The following is a 19,503-nucleotide window of genomic DNA, read 5'->3' as shown; positions in this document are numbered from 1 at the left end:
GGTGGGCTGGCCCTGGTTGCATTAATACGTATCATACCCTAGTGCTCCTCACTCACACGCTCTCCTCGCTCCGGGGGTACGACGCGAGGGTGCGGCGTCACCGCAGAGCGTGCCCCGTTTGGCTCTATCACGTCGTGACACCCACCCCTGCCACCCTCACCCCTCCAAATCGACCTCCTAACCCACTTAATTCGAGATCTCACGCAACCCTTCCTCCACCTCTTTCACTATTTTCTCTTATTAACCCCCCTCCCCTTTCTTTCTCTCTCTCTCTCTCTCTCGGAATATTCCCGTTTGTTTTCCGGCCAATTAAAACAGAATCGTTTACATCCATTCCTTGCCTCGCACCGCGCTTCTAATTTCGGTGCGAATAATAAAGGCCGCACTTCCCTCCCGATGCTAATCGCCCCTAATAAGTGGAGAGGGCGCGGGGCGGGGCGGGAAGGAAGGGGGTTGGAGGAGAGGTCGCCGGCCCTGGCTTTGTTCGCACGCGGAGGCGAAGAGGGGGGGGGGAAGGGCATCGCATCCCGTATAACGACTCCGCTGTTTACCCTCGGACGCGAGCGTCGCCCGGTCGGTAAACCGCCACCGCTCGGCGCCGGCCGCGATGCGCCGTTGTGTGCTTCCACGGCAAACGGCGCTTGTTTGAGCTCTACCCGGGGGAAACAATTTTTTCTTGAAATTAAAAGGTGGGTTCACTTCCGAGGTGCATCCTTCCAGCCACGCGAAAGTTTTGGAAAATCAGGACGACAGAGATGAGCTCAAGCGAAATCTGAATTTTTATTCATGGACAACATTTCTTTATGCTCCTTATTTTAGCATTTTCTTTTAACTTCCGGTCACTGGATTTGGCTCGTTGAGTCTTTTATGGAGATGTCAGTCGATTTTTAGGATGATGCGAATCGGCCGTAAGGCTTCCGGTAGTGTGTATAGGAGAGACAGAACTTTGGCAGTTCCGGGTGTTACAGGGTAATGTTGAAAATATTGCAGTAATTCAAAAGCGATGCGTATTAGAGGGAAGCTTCATTACCCTCGACAGTGTATATATGGAGCCGAAACGTCATTCATTGCGCAGTGAAAGGCTTCATTTTGCCCGTGTTTTGTCTCTCTACTTCACAAACGAGGCCTGAACTAACAAGCTTCAGTGAGTGCCCAGGAAATAGCCACACAAGTCGTATCTGGTGCATACGTTTGACAACAAAGAACGCGATTAGGGTTCAGGATTAGGGTTGCTACGTTTTACTAGATTCCGCAACCGCCACTGACGAATAGCGGTAGTGAAAATAGTTTCAGTAGCCGTGGCAACGCTACCGATTAAAAGTATTCGTTACTTAATGAATATTTCCTGAAACAATTTCACCAAATGAAAAATTCTTTGTGTGTCCTAATTCTTGTGACGTTGATACACGTTAATATATTGACAAGTTTCCAGTTCTTATTAAATTAGACTTCTTTTTTTGAACTCTTCGCGTGAAATCACAGCACAAAGCAAGTTTAGATCACTAAGCCGGTTAGAAATGTTTCTCCCGTGGAGTTGAAGCCGCGAACTTTTACAAATTGTGACGTTATAAATGTTTCCCAATCGGGATTGAGTGTATTGAAAGTTTTATTTTTGATTCGAAATGCACTTGCAGTTTCTATTATCAATGGCACTTTCGATATAATATCGAAATATTTTCAATAAAATTTATATAATTTTCCTCGCGCAATGCAAAATAATTTGTTTTTTTTTTCTTCGAAAGTTATGCTAGATCAAAACTTTTTCAAACCCCAAATACCTTTCTGCCGTATTAATTTTCTGTTGAAAAAACATGATCCCTTTGAAGATATCCTTTGGCTTAAGATTACTAGTCAAACGACGTTTGCATATTCATATTTCCAGTTAAAGCATGTGATTTTGAAAATTAGGTTGCTTTCTTTACTTGCAATTAAGTTCAATTTTATTATAATAAATTTCAATTCCATTGTGTAAACCAGTCTGAGATCCCGTTTTTTTGTCCCCGAAAATATTATTTTAAAAATCGTTCCGTTTGCAAATTTTCACTGAATATATCAGTATAAGCTCCGAGTATGTTTTTTCCTTCCCAGATTCCTTTCTCATAGATGGTACGAATCAGTCGATCATATAGACTTTTCCTTCCACATTTTCCTAAACCTTTCAGTTGTTCCGCAGGAATGTTTTCTACCCCTTCGGCCTTATTTGATTTCATCTCCTTTAATGCCCTTTTTATCTCATTGTTTAGTACACCTGGACTACAGTTAACTTCCTCAACGTCATGTTCCATTTCTATTTCTAACCTTGTAGGCCTAACTTCTTTATCATATACTGATATATATTCTTTCCATCTCTCTCAGGTCTTCGATAAGCTAATAAACACTTCCGAAAAATTCTGTTTTGTATAGATGCAGAAATAACTTCAAGGGAGTAATATTTCTTGATATGAAACAAAGTAATGGCTGTGGGAAGGGAAAGGAAGTTGGATGATGAACGGAAAGAATAGAGGCGTGCACACACGTGAGTGACCTTGGCGCGCCAAATGGATTAGTGTCGTCCCCTTGCCCCTCTTCCCCGTGCATTTCAGAGGAACCATGTACATCCTATTATTATGGTTATTACTACATCACTACATGCAGCCTTCAAATCACAGCTAGGGTATATGGCAGGGGGGGATTACACACAAAACTGCCCTTGGACCAAAACACGTTCCCCCTTAGCGCGATCGGTCAATGTTATTCTGATTCCTTTATCGGATTAATTGCATCTTAAATGTATCTGTTTTACACTTAATCTCTCTAATTTCATAAGCAATATCTCTTCTACCACAGTAAAAAGTGGACAACGATACATTTACAACATAATCGCCAAATAAACATCCTTCCAATGTATGCGAGAGATTTAATTTGTAATTTAACCTTCCCTCCGTGAATGATTCCCAACCTAACTCCCATAATAATGGTCATGAGCTTACTCAGTTTATCATAAAAACGTTTTGCAAATCTAGCTCCTCTACGATACACACGATCTAATTTATCAAGGAATAAATAACGTCACAAAGAACTTGATAACTCCACGTATACGGATGTGCGGAATATGTATAGTATTTATATTGGAGCATGTATTTACGTATATTTGCAATTTGCTATGTATTACTATGTTATTTTTATGTTTTCAATCGTGGAACGATTCCAAAAAGTTACGTCTGAAACGGTTGACTAATTCAGCAAGCAATCAGACTTCATAAGGATCCCATGTTCTAGCAACATCTTCTAAATGAGACCTAACTAGGGAAAGATAACATTTCTCTTTTCCCTTTTCATCATTTTTTCCCCAACAATATTCAAATAAATCATAATTTCTTTTAGCTTGTTCATATATTTCCCGTGTGTTTCCTTTTATAGTCCTCAAACTGTGTTTGTCGGCCCAAGCAAGGTCTCCTTCATAGTTGGCGATGTTTCCTCTCGACAATTTGCAGTGCGTGTCACTCCAAATAGCCGTTTGCTCGCTGACGCTTAGCAACCAGGTCGGCTACCGTGTCGGTCGGTCAACCGCCGACCCGCACGAGCCGTCAACTCTCGGTGCGACACTTGGTGACCCTCTCCGCCCCCGCACCACCGCCCTGCAATGTCCTGCGAAATAGATCCCTTAGTTTCCAGCGCAGTATTGTTCACGACAATACAAAGGCTTTTTGAAAATCGAGCGGCCGTTCTAAAAAGTGTTCGGGCCGGCAAGGTAGTGGTAACCAAATACTAATTTTGTCACCCCTGCCACACTAATAATTTGCAGATATATTCCCTAGTCTTTGTTTAATGGGTTGAAATACTTGACTGGAGAAGGGTATTTATTTTGGCCGATATAAGTTTGAATTATTCTTACGGGAGAACTACAAAAATTTATTTGACGGATCGATGATACATCTACGTCTACGCAATACCCCGCAAGCCTTTACGGGCCAAGTTGTTCCGGGTGGTGTCATAACGCACGCCTCCCGGTTTTTATGGTGTCCGGGTGGTGTCCTAACACCACCAGTAAAATGGAATGCAACCAGATGCAAAACACACAAAATTATACCAGTTCACGCCCACGCAGACAAAAATATTAAAGCAAAATCAATTATAACTTACACACATGCAAATACACATACTAGCAACTAATATACTCAAACTAATAGGGCCAAACATATAATAAAAATTATGACAATAGAAACAACCACAAGGAAAGGCATTATATAAAATGAAATGACCTTTCCAAATGACCCTATAAACATATAATGCACTCAAGGTTACAGTAGGTGCTGGAATAACGCTTGTAATTCTGAAAGCAGTTTCAAATTAAGTTATCAAATGACCGAAAGGCCGAGATTGCATTTTGACTCAATAGAAATTTTCGTACTTCCATAAAGGGTGTCTTTTTCACTCTTTTTGGTTGTGATTCGCCGTCTCTGGCTGAGGTTAGATTCGCCGCTTCACCCATTCCCTAACTCCTTTTTCAATCCTCCCAAACCCTTAATGCCCGAGGTAAACGGAAGGAACAGAATTTTAAAGGTCTCATTCTGTCTTCTTGCCTCGACAGACCTCACTCTACAGGGTCTTTTTTGTAATGTCGTACTATTGGTCACATAAAGTTTTGACTCAATGTCTGTTGCCTTAACGGTGGGAATTAACTCCCAGCCGATTCCGTTTACGGAAAAAAACGATTTTTGAACATTCGAGAAATCGAATCCAGTTCTTATTTTTTTAATGTATTTTTTCGCAGTCTTTTCACGTTTTCCAAGACCCGTATGTCTATACCCTAATGGCTCGCTCTCTTAAAATTGACCCCTTAAGTATCTCAGCCACGGCAGGTGTTCAAAATGTGTACTTGGATCCTTTTGAGACGAATATAGCGAGAGACTAACTTTCCGGAATTTTGTCGTTGGCCGACCGGATCTCCGTCCGGCCAAGTTTATGGTCCAAAGTTAAGTTTTATCAATACGTTTGCTATGGAAAATGCGAAATTTTTATCGCTGGTCAAGTCACTTTCACAATTTCCATCCAAAGTTAATTGTGTCGTGTTATATAATATGGAAAATTCTCAATATTTCCTTCTTCATGCAGGTTGGCGCGAAGCTCCCTTCTTCGCCACCAAACATTTACCCCCAAATACAAATGAAACTTTACGGTCTGGTTAAATTACATGAAGCGTACAAGAAAACGCCAGCTCCCGACAAAGCGTTTCCGGATAAAATCCCAATATTTTACCATAACATGAGTTCTCACATCCACATCTCCCCACCACGTAATACCAAAGATGGCCTACTCAAAAAAATTACTCCGTCACAGTTCATTAAGTACATTTCACTGGTGTTAAAACATAAAAGATAGAACTGCACCCTTGTCTATTGTCTACTGGGTATAGTTGGTGACCATCAGGTGAAAGAGGGGCAGAGACTTGCGCAACAGTCACCCATGAGGCAGGGAAACTGTTGTATAAGTTCGCGCCGATTCGTCGCCGTCGGCGAGTGAGCCGTGGTTCGACCGGGGCTCCGCAGGATTCCCTCGAAAGTTTGCGCCGAAACTCCCTCAGCTAATGAAAGCCCAGCCCCCTTATTAGTTTCTTAGTAAAGCTGCGTTTTCTTTCGTCCCGTCTTGTGCCGTTTTTATCAGCGTAGCGTGCGTCATTGACATACCCCCGTCGTAACGACGAGGAAACAAAGTGCGACGCTTTTTGTCCTTTGTTGAGAGATGGCCAAGCCACAGTCGGTGGTCGTCATTCCTCTCTCGCTTCTGCACCAGTGGTGGTGCAGACTGCGGTCAAAGTCGATAGATGGGCAACCCCCGCGGCGCCTCAGCCTCCGTGGTGTCGATCAACATTCTGATTGGGTGCGCAGTCTGCGGCGACGCACAATCAAGGTCGCGAAACCGCATCTTAACGGGTTATCGGGTCTTAATGTTGGGGACCGCGGCAGGGTCGCCTCACTTGCTCGAGGGGCGCTTGATTCGAGGAGGCGTGTGGGAGGTCGGCCTCCTCACTCGCCTCGGAGTTGGATGCCCGAGTGAGGCGAGGTTCTTCCGTTCTCGAGAACCTTTCTCTTCCTGAGTGCATGTGTACAGTTATAAAAAATAATACTCCAAAAAATCTCAGAGGATGTGGGGGAGACTATTATCATCAACTTTTTTTGCATTAGCAATATTCAGTGGTACGTAAGTTATGAGTTTATAAGAATTCGAGGTAAGTAATCAGCATAATGAGGCAATTACAGAGGGTAAAAACCATTCGCCATGACCGGGAATTGAACCCGGATTCCTCGAAGTCCGGCTGAGTGCTTAGCCATTAATCTACCGAGGCATCCACTTACTCTCCGAAATGGGGTGGTATTTTTAAGGAACAAGGTGTTATGCGATCCCAGTCAAGGTGAATGATTTTTACACGTTGGAATTGGTGCGTTGTAATGAGCATTCGTAGATGGCTTAGTTAAAAGCAACTGTCGCGGCATCACCCTGAGTTGTTTTTAATTTTTAAGTAATCAGCATGGTAATTTTGAGTTTACGATCAGGTATTAATGCTCTACAAAGCAAAACGCTTTTATTTGAAGCTCTACAAATAATAACCGGGATACAGTCGATAACATTCTTAATAGAGGAAAGAAGAATCAAGTCTCGGACGAGGCTACTCTAGGTGATGTAACTTCGTCTCCAACTGAGAAATGGAGCAGGAACAGAAAGGTTATAAGAGCGCATTTCCAAGAGAAATGGGAAACATTATGAAAGGGGAAAACCAACGGGCATTTCCTCCCTAGCGTGAAGGAAAGAATGAAGTTAAACTTTAAAACTTACAAAGAAATTACGCTGATTTTAACTGGACACGGGGAGTTTAGCTGGTACCTCAAGAAAATAGGGAAAAAAAGGAGGGGACGTGTGAGTGCATGATGAAAGAGGACACGACAATACACAGAGCTCTTTATAGTGCCAATTTATGCCGAGGAAAGACGCGAACTGGAAGCTATTCTTGGATATTTGGAGTCGTTTGGAGTCGTGCTTTTCAGTCAAACCATGTTTTTAAAGTCCACATTTCCCATGTCTCCTCCAGAGTCGTGCATGTCTACATGCTTCCTCACTTTCTCCCTCTCTCTTGTCGCAGGTTCGGGCGTCGGGGGCGGGGGAGGTGCCGGGGCCGGCCCTGGGCGGCCCCCGGTTTTCTTCAGCGAGTCGGACGCCGTCACCCTCGTGTTGAGCCTGATGCCGGTGGCAGGGCAGCAGCAGGGCCACCCGCCGGCCCTTGTGGCATCTGCGTCCTCCGGGCCATCGCCGCCTGCCGCCAGCCCTGCCATCATGAACCGCCGCAGCAGCGGGCGCCTCCGCACCTCGTACGACTTCGACTTCCGGATCTCCTTCAAGATGCTCTCCAAGGTGAGGCCGACACGTCCTCTTCCCTCGTCTCCCCCCTCTTGAGAGGAGTTTTCTCTACAGGGTTCCCCGGACGGGAGATTATTTTCAAACATCTGACCTAATCGCTTGATAGGGATACTTTATGCTTTCCCAGGGACAATTCCAAATGTGTTAAATTTCAGTGATTTCTGCTTCGCCGAAGGAAGGGCAGTTTCGTGCACCAAACGACTCCCATCAAGTTTCCAAGAGGTGGCTGATGCGTTGTTGGGTTTCGCTTGAATGAAAATTTTCAGGTTTAGTCAATATATGTATATTCAGTCATTGTTTAGTCAATATATACCTCATCTGTTTTCTGCATATATTTTATGCTCAAGTTTCCATATTAATCCACGAGCAAAGGCTGCTTTTTATAGGTGAGTGTAGGGTTCATCCCGAGTTAAAATGTAAAAAAATACAAGTTAACCGGGTAATGTTTATCTTTCTCGGCCATGAATTGCTTTTCCTTGGTCTAGTCAGCAGAAAATGTGACCGCTTTGGTTTTAAATGAAGTTTCCCGACGCCCCCCCTCATTTGAAACCGCTATCCGATCACTGACCGTAGCACTACTCCCATGAGTACCACGTCATCAAATTTAAAATTCTCTCATTTATTAATTAAGTATGCATTATTAGAAACATACATATTTATATATATATATATATATTAATATATATGTATATATACATGTATGTATATATATATGTATATATATGTGTGTGTATATATATATATATATATATATATATATATTCCCACACACACACATATTGCAATTTTTCACTTATGAAACCATCTGCGAAGAGAATGAAGAGGACGCTCGGTAGGCAATCCCATAATTGCACTCACCACTGAGGCGACACGATGTCCACTTGAGTGTATTGACGAGAATATTAAAAAAATACCACAATCATCTAGAAAAAGATGTAAGTGTTGTATGTAGACCTCACGTAAGGGCGTAGGGTGTGCGAGGGAGGGCTGTGTACCCATGTTCGAGGGCATCTCATCGCCACCGTCGTCAGCGAAGACGAAGCGGTCCGCCGCGAAACCGTCTGATATTCCATATTGCGGCCGACTGCGGCTGGCGACTGTCACTGTCACCTCGTCCATTCGTGTCGGGTGTCAATAAATGTCGAATGTCCGAAGTCTCCATTTTGATTTCGTTCAATGTCGGCGATTAAAGTCGCGCGCTCGGATGAGGCGGACGTTAATACCTATCAAGGATGAGGATCGAGTGACGGGCGGGTGTCACGGTCCCGAATTCCCGAGTCGGCCCCGTCGAATGGCCGAATGGGATGATGGCCTTGCGAAAGCGTTGGGAAGACAGAGAGGTATGTTGTCGCATTTATTATAAAAATATTGTTTTTTTATATTGTAGTTCAATTATATGCATAGCTTTATACGTATTTTTGAAATAGTAAGAGAAATATGTTTTTACATGTCATCGATTTAATAGACATTCATTGACGTACCGAAGTTTCACGAAAGGAACCGGCACATTAAATAAATTGGCAGGTGGCAGGGAGTGAGGTTAGCTCTGCTATCTTGTCAAACGGTGACCAGCGATCGGAAAGGCCCGAGTGAAATCAAGCGCCGTACCAAGACACCGGAATGGAGATGTTTCAGTCGGAAGCTAGACAAATAAAATTTGATGCCGGCGCTCTGTGCTCTGAGCAGCCTTTGAGGGAATTGGTTTCGAATTTCCGGACCCCTTGCGTCGACTGCATTCTGGGGTTTACAACGAATATTTTAGAGCATTTTCCTTGTTCTCGTCGGTCTATTTACTGCCTTAAGAGTTAGCATACCTTACAAACCTTCTCGGTGGCTTGCAGGGCTATTGTAAAAATGTAGATGAAAATGTCAAATTCGTGAGAACAGAAGGAGAAGAAAAGGAGGCTAGCAAAAGTTTCACATTTTACCGCATATGCGAGGGTAACACTGGTCCAGATATTACCTGAATGGCGAAGCCATAATGTTCGGGTAATTTACCAAGATTACTGCTCTCTCGGCAGAATTAATGATTCAATGCCCTAATTTAAGCCATAGTGTGCTTATTGCTTATAGGTATTTCTGATCGAAAAGTAGAATCAGAAAATACTGGCCTACCATTTTCATCAGCGTTGTACATGGATTACCGATCATTCAAAATGAAGCAGTGGCTTCCAAATCAGTATTTTTATGGACTCGTGTTCCAAACTTGTCTAATTATGATGCCATTATCCATTTACATTAATGTATTACAGTTACTCGAGAAAAATCACAGGATTACCAAATTATATATTTCTGAAACGAAGAATATCCAAGAGTTTTGTAGATTTTAATTGATTCACCGTCACAAACAACTTTGGGATAACATATTAATATTTAAAAAATAAAGAGCCTATCCGTGTACAAAAACGTGGCGAACTTTCAAGGCTGTGTGATATTGCAATATGAAACTCAAAAATGGAACTCATTCCCATCAGCTTTCGTTAGCTTCCTGAAAGTATGAATTTTCAGCAGTCATACCGGATTTCTCTTGTTTTAACTGCCACCAACAAAGTTCAAATTAGTGGATTGAAACTCATTCAAAACAAGTGATCGTGTTGCTATCCAATGGCCACATGAGTAATTTGCGAGAAATCGGTCGTTAAACGTAGGCAAAATCGTCCGATGATGATTAACTAATCGATGAGTAATCGCCCTCTAATTTATCTATCGTCGTTAGAAAGTAATTTATAGCAAGTTCTTTGTTATTGGTGGTTTTGGCATTTTGTGTGGTGCCAACAGTTGAATAATAAAATGTAGGTAACGTATTGTAGAGATAACGCGTAGAACTGATAGCTTATTGTATCGCCAATAAGTGAGATCATGGAAAAATAAAAAAAATAAATATTTAAATAAATGAATAAATATTAATTAGTCCTTAATAATAACTTCTCCCTCTTTATCCACTTGAAATATGCATGTACGTGTATTCCAAAAAACTGCTGACCGTTACGGTCCAGAATAAGACTGATTTTATTGCTTTTATCAATTGCTTTTTTCAGCTTAATGTAGCCAATCACGGAAAAATCTTTAAAATTCGTATATGCCATTTTAATATTCAACCCAACACTAAAATGCGCTTATCTTAAACATTTATTATTTACATAAAGGTACCATGTGAATATTGAAGTATGGAAATGCCATATAAAATGTAAACATTTATACGCTTGAAGCAATTTTTTAAGCCTCGAAACTTTAATAATTAAGACATTTCAAAATACTGAAGCGAACTTGGAGGAGAGACGTTCCACGATCACCTCCCCCACCTATATCCTCTCCGCATCGCCCCCTTCCCGCCCCCCGCCACCCTTTCCTCCGTGGCGTGCAGAGCACCACCCCGGGTGTCTCTCTGACGCCTTCGTGGTGATCTCGAGCATTGATTCTGTAAGCGCCGAAGCCGCATCATCTGATCGCTAAAAATTATGCCAAATTGCATTAGGAAGCGAGAAGTGAGCTGAAATTTCTCAGAACTCATTCTTTTTATTTAAGTCCCCTGTAAGCCACCGCTAGGGTGAGTGGCAGGGTTTGAATACACACCAGACTAATGTTGACCCGAATGCTCGTATGACCCTACCGTGGCCAGACAAGGTTATTCATTGACTTAAGTTTAATTATCGAACGCACGTAAATTTCATTTTCCAGTCAATTAGGCCGCGATTAAAATAATTTAGAAACATTTTAGACATACATATGGTAAACGTAACGAATCGAGTAGATAATTATATATATATATATATATTTATATATATATATATACATATATATACATATATATATATATATATATATATATATATATATATATATATATATATATATATATATATATATATATAAGGCGTTCAAAGGAGGGACAATGGATTTGTTTGTTGAATTGCACAACGAGGATAGGTGTGTTAGGTTGTAAAGATAGCAAGGTAATATAATAAGTTTAGATTTTATAAAACAAGGGCATGTAAGCCGGTGATCACGATGAGAACGAGGCTTGAAACTTCTAGAAAAGTACTGACTCTAGAGTTCCTCTCAGCCATCGAAGACGGAATCATTGAGATTCCGCATTCGGGGGGGGGGGGATTGGACGATCCATACAAAAAAGATAAATGGATGTTCACTATATGTGCACCATGCCACTGAAATGGGTCAAATGTCCACCGCATGCGAGAGCGGGCAAGCGATGGAGTGGAGATTAAATTTTCAGATCGAATGTGGATGTCGATGTCAGCCTCTTCCGATGTCGACACTTGAATGTCGGGAGCAATCGAAGCGCCATCCATCGGGATTAATTGAATACTGACGGCGGCGTCCAAGTGAATCAACGTCGCACCGTCCGCTGTCGCGCAATTAAGCTGTCACGTGATCTACCGCTATCCGTCCGTGACCTCCCGGGTGACGTTGCCCCATCCGAGCCCATTACCCGTGATCCATCTCCCCATGGACTCGGAAAACTAATCGACACATTAAAACTCATGTTCAATGGCTGCATCTTCCTTTATGCTAGGGAGCATCCTATTTTATGTTTTTCAAGTGGCTAATAATAATATTTTCCCTTTGATATAGAGGTGTCACCTTGATATCTGGAGAAATGGTGTTTCTTTTTTTTTCGTCGTGCCCATGTAAAAGTGCTAACTGTCCTTGTAGCTTGGTTTCATGGCATGTAGTTAGGAAACCTAGTTATAGGAGAGTCTAAGAAGGCAAGATATGGAAATCTACTACGAAGTGTCCGATGTCAACTTGAAGAGGTATGGCTTACAAGGCGGTGAAAATTCACTTTGGAGGAAGAAAAATGGAGTGCCTCGGTGTCAGGGATGAGAATGTGAATATGCTAATAGAAAAATTCAAAGAACTGTGGGGGATTCCGATACAGTAACTTTTATGAAGTCAGCCGCTTATATGCATTAAAATGCAATAATTTCAAAATTCGAAAATCATTCACCTTGACCGGGATCCCAGGCAAGGCGAATGATTTCAAAACTTTGAATTTGTTGCATTTTTATTCAAATCGGAGTTTAAGACTAAGTTGAAAATTTCCAGCTAACATATCGGAGGAGTACATGAGGGGCTGAAACCTCTGAGAGATGGTGCCGTGAAAGTTGAGAGCGTGGTTGATGAAGATGACCAGAGCCCAGACACGCTGGGAAGGGGATTCGACAATGGTGGTGATTGGCAATGAACTACCAGGATCTCGGAAGTGTAAAAAATCAGCTGAAAAACCATAAACGCTCTTCGAGATAAAACAAAGGAAATCCTGCTTGCGATAAGCACGGGTCGCTACGAGAGTGAAAGATTGCCATTGGTCTTTTGAGAAAAGTGTAAATGATAGCAATGCCGAAGAAAAATAGTTCCGAGAGATGTGAAATAAATCGAACTCTTGAGTCTAGTGGCACATGCTGCAAAATACTTACATGAATACTCAATTGAAGAAGAGAGGGAAGAATTGTAGAAGGTTTGTTCTGACATCAGTTTGGACTCATGAAGAACAAAAAACGAGGTATGATAAACTTTGATTTAAATAATTTGTAGAAAAAACTATTCAAATCGTTGTTCAACTGCTATCACCATTCGTGTACTTGGAGGCCTCAGACAACGCGGAGTGGAAAAAGTGCGTTGTGATGAATTTGTTGGTCCCTCCTCCTCCTCAAGATAGATGTTATCTTTCACTGGTTAGGCCTCGTTTAGAATACGATGCCGGTGTATGGAACCCTAATGAAGTTGAATTGACTACCGAATTAGATCGCGTGCAGCGTAAAGAGGCTATATTCATAAAACGCTATTATGATAAACTGAGTAGCGTATCAAAGTTATTAGAGGAAAAAGTTTGGGAATCATTCACGGAGCGAAGGTTAAACTACAGAGTAAGCCTTTTGCATGCATTGGAAGGATGTGTCTTTAGCAATGATGTTGAAAATGTATTAATAGCCTCATCGAAAGATGGTAGGAGGGACCATGTAAATAAATTGATAGAGATTGTAAAACTGATACATTTAAGAAGCCATTTTTTCCAAAAACGATAAGGGATCAAAATAACGTTATCTGACCGCGCTAGGGGGATGGGGTAATATTTTGCGTCAAAAATAGTCCTAAGTGTAATCACCCCCTACCACGCATCCTAGCGGTGGCTTTCAGGGTACATGTTAAAAATAGTGAAATGAATGATGTTAAATCATGTTATGAATGTTAAAAATAGTGAAAACCCTTGGCATGAATTACATTTACATAAGAATAATTTGCCGAATATGGAAGAACGAAGTCGCCAAAATGGGAATTCTTGGAAGTAACAAAAAAGTATACGAGTGAGTAAATAGAGAAATTAGACAAAAATGCAATTCCTCAACACCAGTATTTCACATATCTTCGGAGGAGTAATAAACAAATCGAAAGAATTGGACATCAGAGGCATTGAGATGATCGGATGAGTAAATAATTTACTCCTTTTCGTGGAGTACCATCGTAGTAATTACAGGCCTAAAAGAACTTCATGTGCCATTGAACGCAACGTACCAAGCACTTTAGAGATCTAATTTGAACTTATACATAAAGAATACTGAATTGTGTGTGGGAGAGAGGGGATGCAGACGGATATTAACATCCTTGATCTTCCCGGGAATCCGCAAAACGTGTGATGGCAGCTCGAGAACAAGCAAAGATAATTTCAAGTTAAGAAGGCGTTTAAGGGGCGACTGTTACACTGCTCAAGTAAGGTAGGCTACAAGGAAGCAATTTGAGAAATCTTTCATATGGAGCATGGCACGTCACGGATCAGAGGCACGGACTAATGGTAAACCAGATCAGTTGAATGGGGTGTGCGTCTTCGTGATCTCGAGGGAATGATAATGCAAAGGAGAAAACCCAAATACTTTGGGCACATTCCATTCTAAGATGCAAGAGATAATTGGGAAACGTAATACAAAAGATCCACGCGACAGGGTTGGGGAAGAATACGAAGGCCAAGTAACGAGGGGGGCTAAATGAAAGAGCTATCACAGAGTGCAAAAGAGTAAACACTAGGAGTTGAAGGTTGGAAGGCTGGAACTCACTCAATCTTCAGATTTAAATACTGAGGTGAAGATGGTAGACCCCATCGAAGTGGCGCGGATAGAGGAGCGCTGGCAAGCCTTACCTTATGATTCTTTTTGGAACATTTTCCAAAACGGAATAAAATCCGATGGAGCACCAGGGGCACCAGGCACCTGACACCAGGATCCACCTCATCACCGAGATTTTCAAAAACTTTCCAAAATTTCGAACTATTTTGTATGGATTCACTATCAGCGTCCCGTTATTCCAGTTCATTGCATACATTGCCAGTGATTGGCCGCCTATCTATTCAGTCTCATCGAAAGTGATACCAGTTCAATTTGAAGATTTGAATTGGCCTGCTTTTGCTTGTAGTGTGCTAAAGATAATGGGCAAAATTTAATCTTAAAATGACATAAAGAGTATAAATGAGATATATAATTCCAGGTCTGATAGTCTTCCATGCCAAACTTCTCTCGACTGATAAAGTTCCCAAACCCTTGGAAGACCGTCCATGATGGATAGCTTAGGTCGTGTCAGATCCCCCCTCATAGAAACGCGAATAGTATTACATGATTTTGTGTTTTGTTAAATTTGTTGGAAAATTTATTTATTACTAATTTGTGTAAATTATTTTAACATTGTTGGTAAACATGAGGATAGCGGGAGAACACGACATTCGTACCTATGTAAAAGGATGGGAATTAAAATGGACTGAAAGAATTATGAAGCATTTAGTCTTTTCAGTACGTATGTATACTGGAAGAATTGTTCGGTAAGGTGTTGTTTAAATAATGCAGTAGGTAACGTTGAAAAAGTGATCAGTACATTACGGTTTAATGCCTATTGAGGATCATTAGTCTGTACTTCATAAAGTACTTCATTGATTAGCGAATAGAAGTTTGTGCATTTCTCTGCTCGTTTCCCTCTCAGGAAGCAGCTGTCGTGCGCTACGGCGGCGTCGTCCCCAGCTTCTCCGGCGGCCCCGGGAACTACCACACCATCCAGAGCGTCAACGGCGGCCGGGGCGACAGCTCTCTTGAGGGCGGCGGCGACGACGACTTCTACCTGCCGCAGATCCTCCACAAGAGTGTAAACAAGTGGAAGTCCAAGACGGCCGGTGAGCACCAACGCACCAGGGCGGGGGAGCATTATTCCCGCCCCGTGGCATTGCGATTGCTTAAAAATGATGTGGGCGCCAGGGGTAGCGAGTGCGGCCCCTCGGGGCGCCCGTTAATTCCGCTCGTGTTATCGCGGCGGGAGTCCGAACGAACCCTCGCGGACTGATATGCTCTCTCTCTTTCCCGTCCCCCTCTCAGGGCTCCCCGTTTTGCTGCCACCACTACTCTACCCGCTGCCCCCGCCGGCCCTGCCTTCGCCGCCCTCCTCGCCCCCGCCGGCTCTGCCGCTCCACCTGGGGGACCTCATCCCGGGGACCTTCTGCAGCCGCCTGTTCGGGGGTTGCGACCGTCGGGCCTGCGCTCTCCAGTCGCCCAACTACCCCGGCCTCTACCCCCGCAACCTCACCTGCTACTTCGCCGTGCGGCAGCATAGGGCCCCCAAGGGCCAAGTGGCTCTCATCGCCGTGGCCCAGAGGAGGGGACATCTGGCGCCCATCCCCACCGCACTCGGGTCCTCCGCACCCTCGTTCGCCACGAGGGGCAGCGGTGGACTCCTGGAGCAGCCGGGGCACGCGCCGGTGAGTGTCCAGGAGACTCCTTAGCACAGCCCTTCGAATTGCCGCACCCCAGGGTACTACTCTTTTCTTCCTTGGGTAAAAAGTAACGGAAGGGTTATTCTGCGGATTGGAGAACGTTGTGCTGTCTGTCATCGTGGCTCACTTCAGGAACGACGCAAATGACCTTGGCTGTCGGTCGTCTCTCCTAAAACCTACTGCAACTGCAGGACTAAGGCCAAATACTGACTCTTTTCGGTCTATGTAGTTGGTTTTGCGATCTTATGCATTAAATAGAAACGATCTCTGATAACTCTTGCATCATTGCGTGGGATCCTAAATCACGCAAAATAAACGCTCCTTTACCTGAAATTTTTCCATCTTTGACTTCTCACACTCTCCATCCTGCTTCATTGCATCTTGAAAAGGAGTATTCTCTATTCCTTTTCCTTTTCTACTTCCTCCAACTTCTATCATAGCCTTCAGCATTCCACATACTCCCAGCCTGTGCCATCTTTTTGTCTTCCTCTAATTTGCCCAACGTTGCTTCCTCGTTTTTCTTCATAGCCTGTTTTCTCCGTCCTTTCTTACAAGCACACCATTAGAGCATTGAAACTATGGAAATTGGGAATGCTGTATAAACGAAAGAAGGTAATAATAAATTTAAATGCCAATAGTCTTCGACCTCTCCAGCAGATCAACTCTAAAAAATTAAATAACGAGTCTAAACAAAGAATTCATTAGTTTTTGCGGATACTACCCAGGAGAGGACGTTATACTTTATCTCTTTTTTGCAATAAAAATGGAAGTTTTACTCGCCATTTAGGAAGGGAAAGCTGAAATATTTCGTTCTTTGCTTACGTAGGTTATATATGGTTAAAGATGCATGGGAGAAACTGGAGATAGGGATGAAAGTCAGTGAGCAATAGATAAAATTAGGTTTGCTGATGATCAAGCTTTAGTTTATCAGTCATCCAAGGCTGCAAGCATTGAATTGTAAATCCAGTACGATAGATACGGGATCAGAATGCATGTAAATAAGACAAAGATAATACGGTTTTCCAGAAAGACAAAGGGTAGACAAACATTAAACTAGGAGGGCTGGTGGACCAGTTGACCTATTTCGGAAATGTTTTGGACCAAAATGGTCAAAGTAGTAGGAAAATAAGGAGAGGAATTGCGTTAGGCAAAGAAGTTTCCACCGTGAGGAGAGAATTGATGACAGGAACGTTGAGTAATGATATTAAGAAAATATTTGTTAAAATTTTGGTATGGAGCGTATTTATGTACGGTGCGGAAACATGGTCATTGAAGCAGGACGATATAATAAAATAAATAATAATAAGGAAAGGTGGTGAAAGAGTTTCCCCAATCACAACTTTCCTTTTTTTATTGCGGAAGCAAATACAAAAAATAGCATACAAAAACATAGCATGATATGTTGGGGGGGTTCCTGCTCTCACTTAATCCCCTTTTAGTATTCTGATATAATTAACATCAATTACACAACATGAGAAAAAGAAATATCAAACAAGATGACATATTAGCATTAAATTACAGAAGTAATGTAGAACCCAAACTTAGTTCAATTTCAGATAATAATTATCCTAAGAAATAAATATATTATTTTATGATAACACTTCAATTTACATAGTCATACAAGAGTTTTTGATCGCACACTAGGCAAAATCATACGCTAACTTAAAATAGCAATCACATACAATTTTATTTATACAATGAACAAACAATACAATTACTAATTTTATCAAACTTTATTATACCATTATCAAATTCTACTACAATTATCAAATTTTATTGTACCATTTTAAATGATTGGTTGCAGTTATGCTTAAGGCAAAATAGCACAATCTCACGCATCTCGGTTTTCTTATAAGCTATCCTGTACCAAATTTCATGTCTGAGTTTTTCATTCTGAAGGCACTCTTATATTCTATGCTTAGCGATGTCTTCAATTAGGCCGGCACTACATGGATTAGTCCTTGATTTTCCTATTTCATTGAGGTTAAGTTCAAAATTTTTGTGGCCGGATAGGAGTTGTGTCGCTTTATTAGTTAGCTTAAATTTTATCTCTAGCCTTTCAATGGCGTCTGGTAATATTTATTTAGTGTGACTACCTTTATCGGAATTCCTCCAGTCTTTAATCCACTGATGAATTGTTTGTTCCCTGAGTATTTCTTTTAATTGTTTTTTGCTTAGGGCGTGATTGTGTTCGATCTCGGAGTTGAAGTATTTTCTACCTTGACCCGATTTGACTTCTATTATGCTAATTCTCTCCATGACCTTGTATTTTAGAGGTGGTTGTCCGGTAATTAAACATAGTACGTCCGTGCTGTTTGTCGAGTAACCATTGCTAATTGCTAAAAGGCAGGGTCTTTGTGCTTCTGTAAGTTTTCTTTCGATTCTGCTGTAGCTAACCTTATGACCCAAAATGGAGCAGTCGTTGGTAACAATGGGTATTGCTACAGCTGTGTATGGTAATTGAAGGGATTCCGTTCCAAAATTAGTTTTGCAATGCCTACGGGCAGCTTGAAATTTTTTTTTAGTTTTGCTGACTATGAAATTAAGGTGGGCCTGATAAGTTAATTATTCGTCTAACACAATACCCAAATACTTAAAAGATGATGTGCGTCGGATTATTACTATTGTAGATTTTAACAGTGGGGTTCCGAGAAGTTTTATTTCCAAAGACCATGTATTCTATTTTGGTTGTTGAAATTGCCAATTAATTAACCATTGCCCATTGTTCTATTTGTCCCAGTAGAATTTTTAGTCAGCTGCTCCATTTTAGGTCTTGCGTTTGCTTCAATAGACGAAGCCATATCATTGGCAAAAGCTATTGAGCTACATCCCATGGGGAATTCTTTCCTTATGACCTGGTTAGTAATAAGGTTCCACATGGACGGGCCCAAAACAGAACCTTGTGGGCAGCCCCTGGTGAGGATTTTATTTGATGAAATGGTTTTCATTTTGTTTCCGACCTGTCTACTTGTAAAGCAATTTGAAAAGAGTCTCATGAGGTTCGACGGACTTTTTAGTGTTTTAAGTTCCTGAAGGAGAGAAGACCACCAAACATAGTCAAATACACCTTTTATGTCAATGGAAACCACTAATGCATATTTAATTTGATTATTTAAGTTATTTAAGAGAGCTTTAATCACGTCTGATGTACTTAGGTTTTTCCTGAAGCCATATTGATTAGGATGATATAGCGTGTCCTCGCGAATTATTTGTATTCTCTCTTTAATTAATCTTTCAAATATTAGTTCAGGGCGGAGTGTGGTAGGATGAAAAGACCTGGGATCTGCGTGGTCTTTTTCTTTTGATTTTAAAATTGCATGTAGGTTTCCTGATTTCTAAGTGTCGGG

At 41.8% G+C, this 19,503-nt stretch overlaps 1 protein-coding gene across 1 annotated transcript in view; it reads left to right on the top strand.

The window, feature by feature from the left end:
* Positions 1-19,503, top strand: part of LOC139695126 (uncharacterized) — a 154,257-nt gene that overhangs the window by 62,607 nt on the left and 72,147 nt on the right. The window contains exons 4-7 of the mRNA XM_071593773.1: positions 7,163-7,241; positions 7,344-7,386; positions 15,376-15,562; positions 15,762-16,141. Coding sequence (XP_071449874.1) covers positions 7,163-7,241; positions 7,344-7,386; positions 15,376-15,562; positions 15,762-16,141 — 689 coding nt within the window. The remainder of the gene's footprint in view (positions 1-7,162; positions 7,242-7,343; positions 7,387-15,375; positions 15,563-15,761; positions 16,142-19,503) is intronic.

Source organism: Hetaerina americana, unplaced genomic scaffold, assembly GCF_022747635.1.
Source record: "Hetaerina americana unplaced genomic scaffold, ioHetAmer1.1.p SCAF_1, whole genome shotgun sequence".
NCBI classification, from domain to species: Eukaryota; Metazoa; Arthropoda; class Insecta; order Odonata; family Calopterygidae; genus Hetaerina; species Hetaerina americana.
This window is presented reverse-complemented; position numbering and strand designations above follow the sequence as displayed.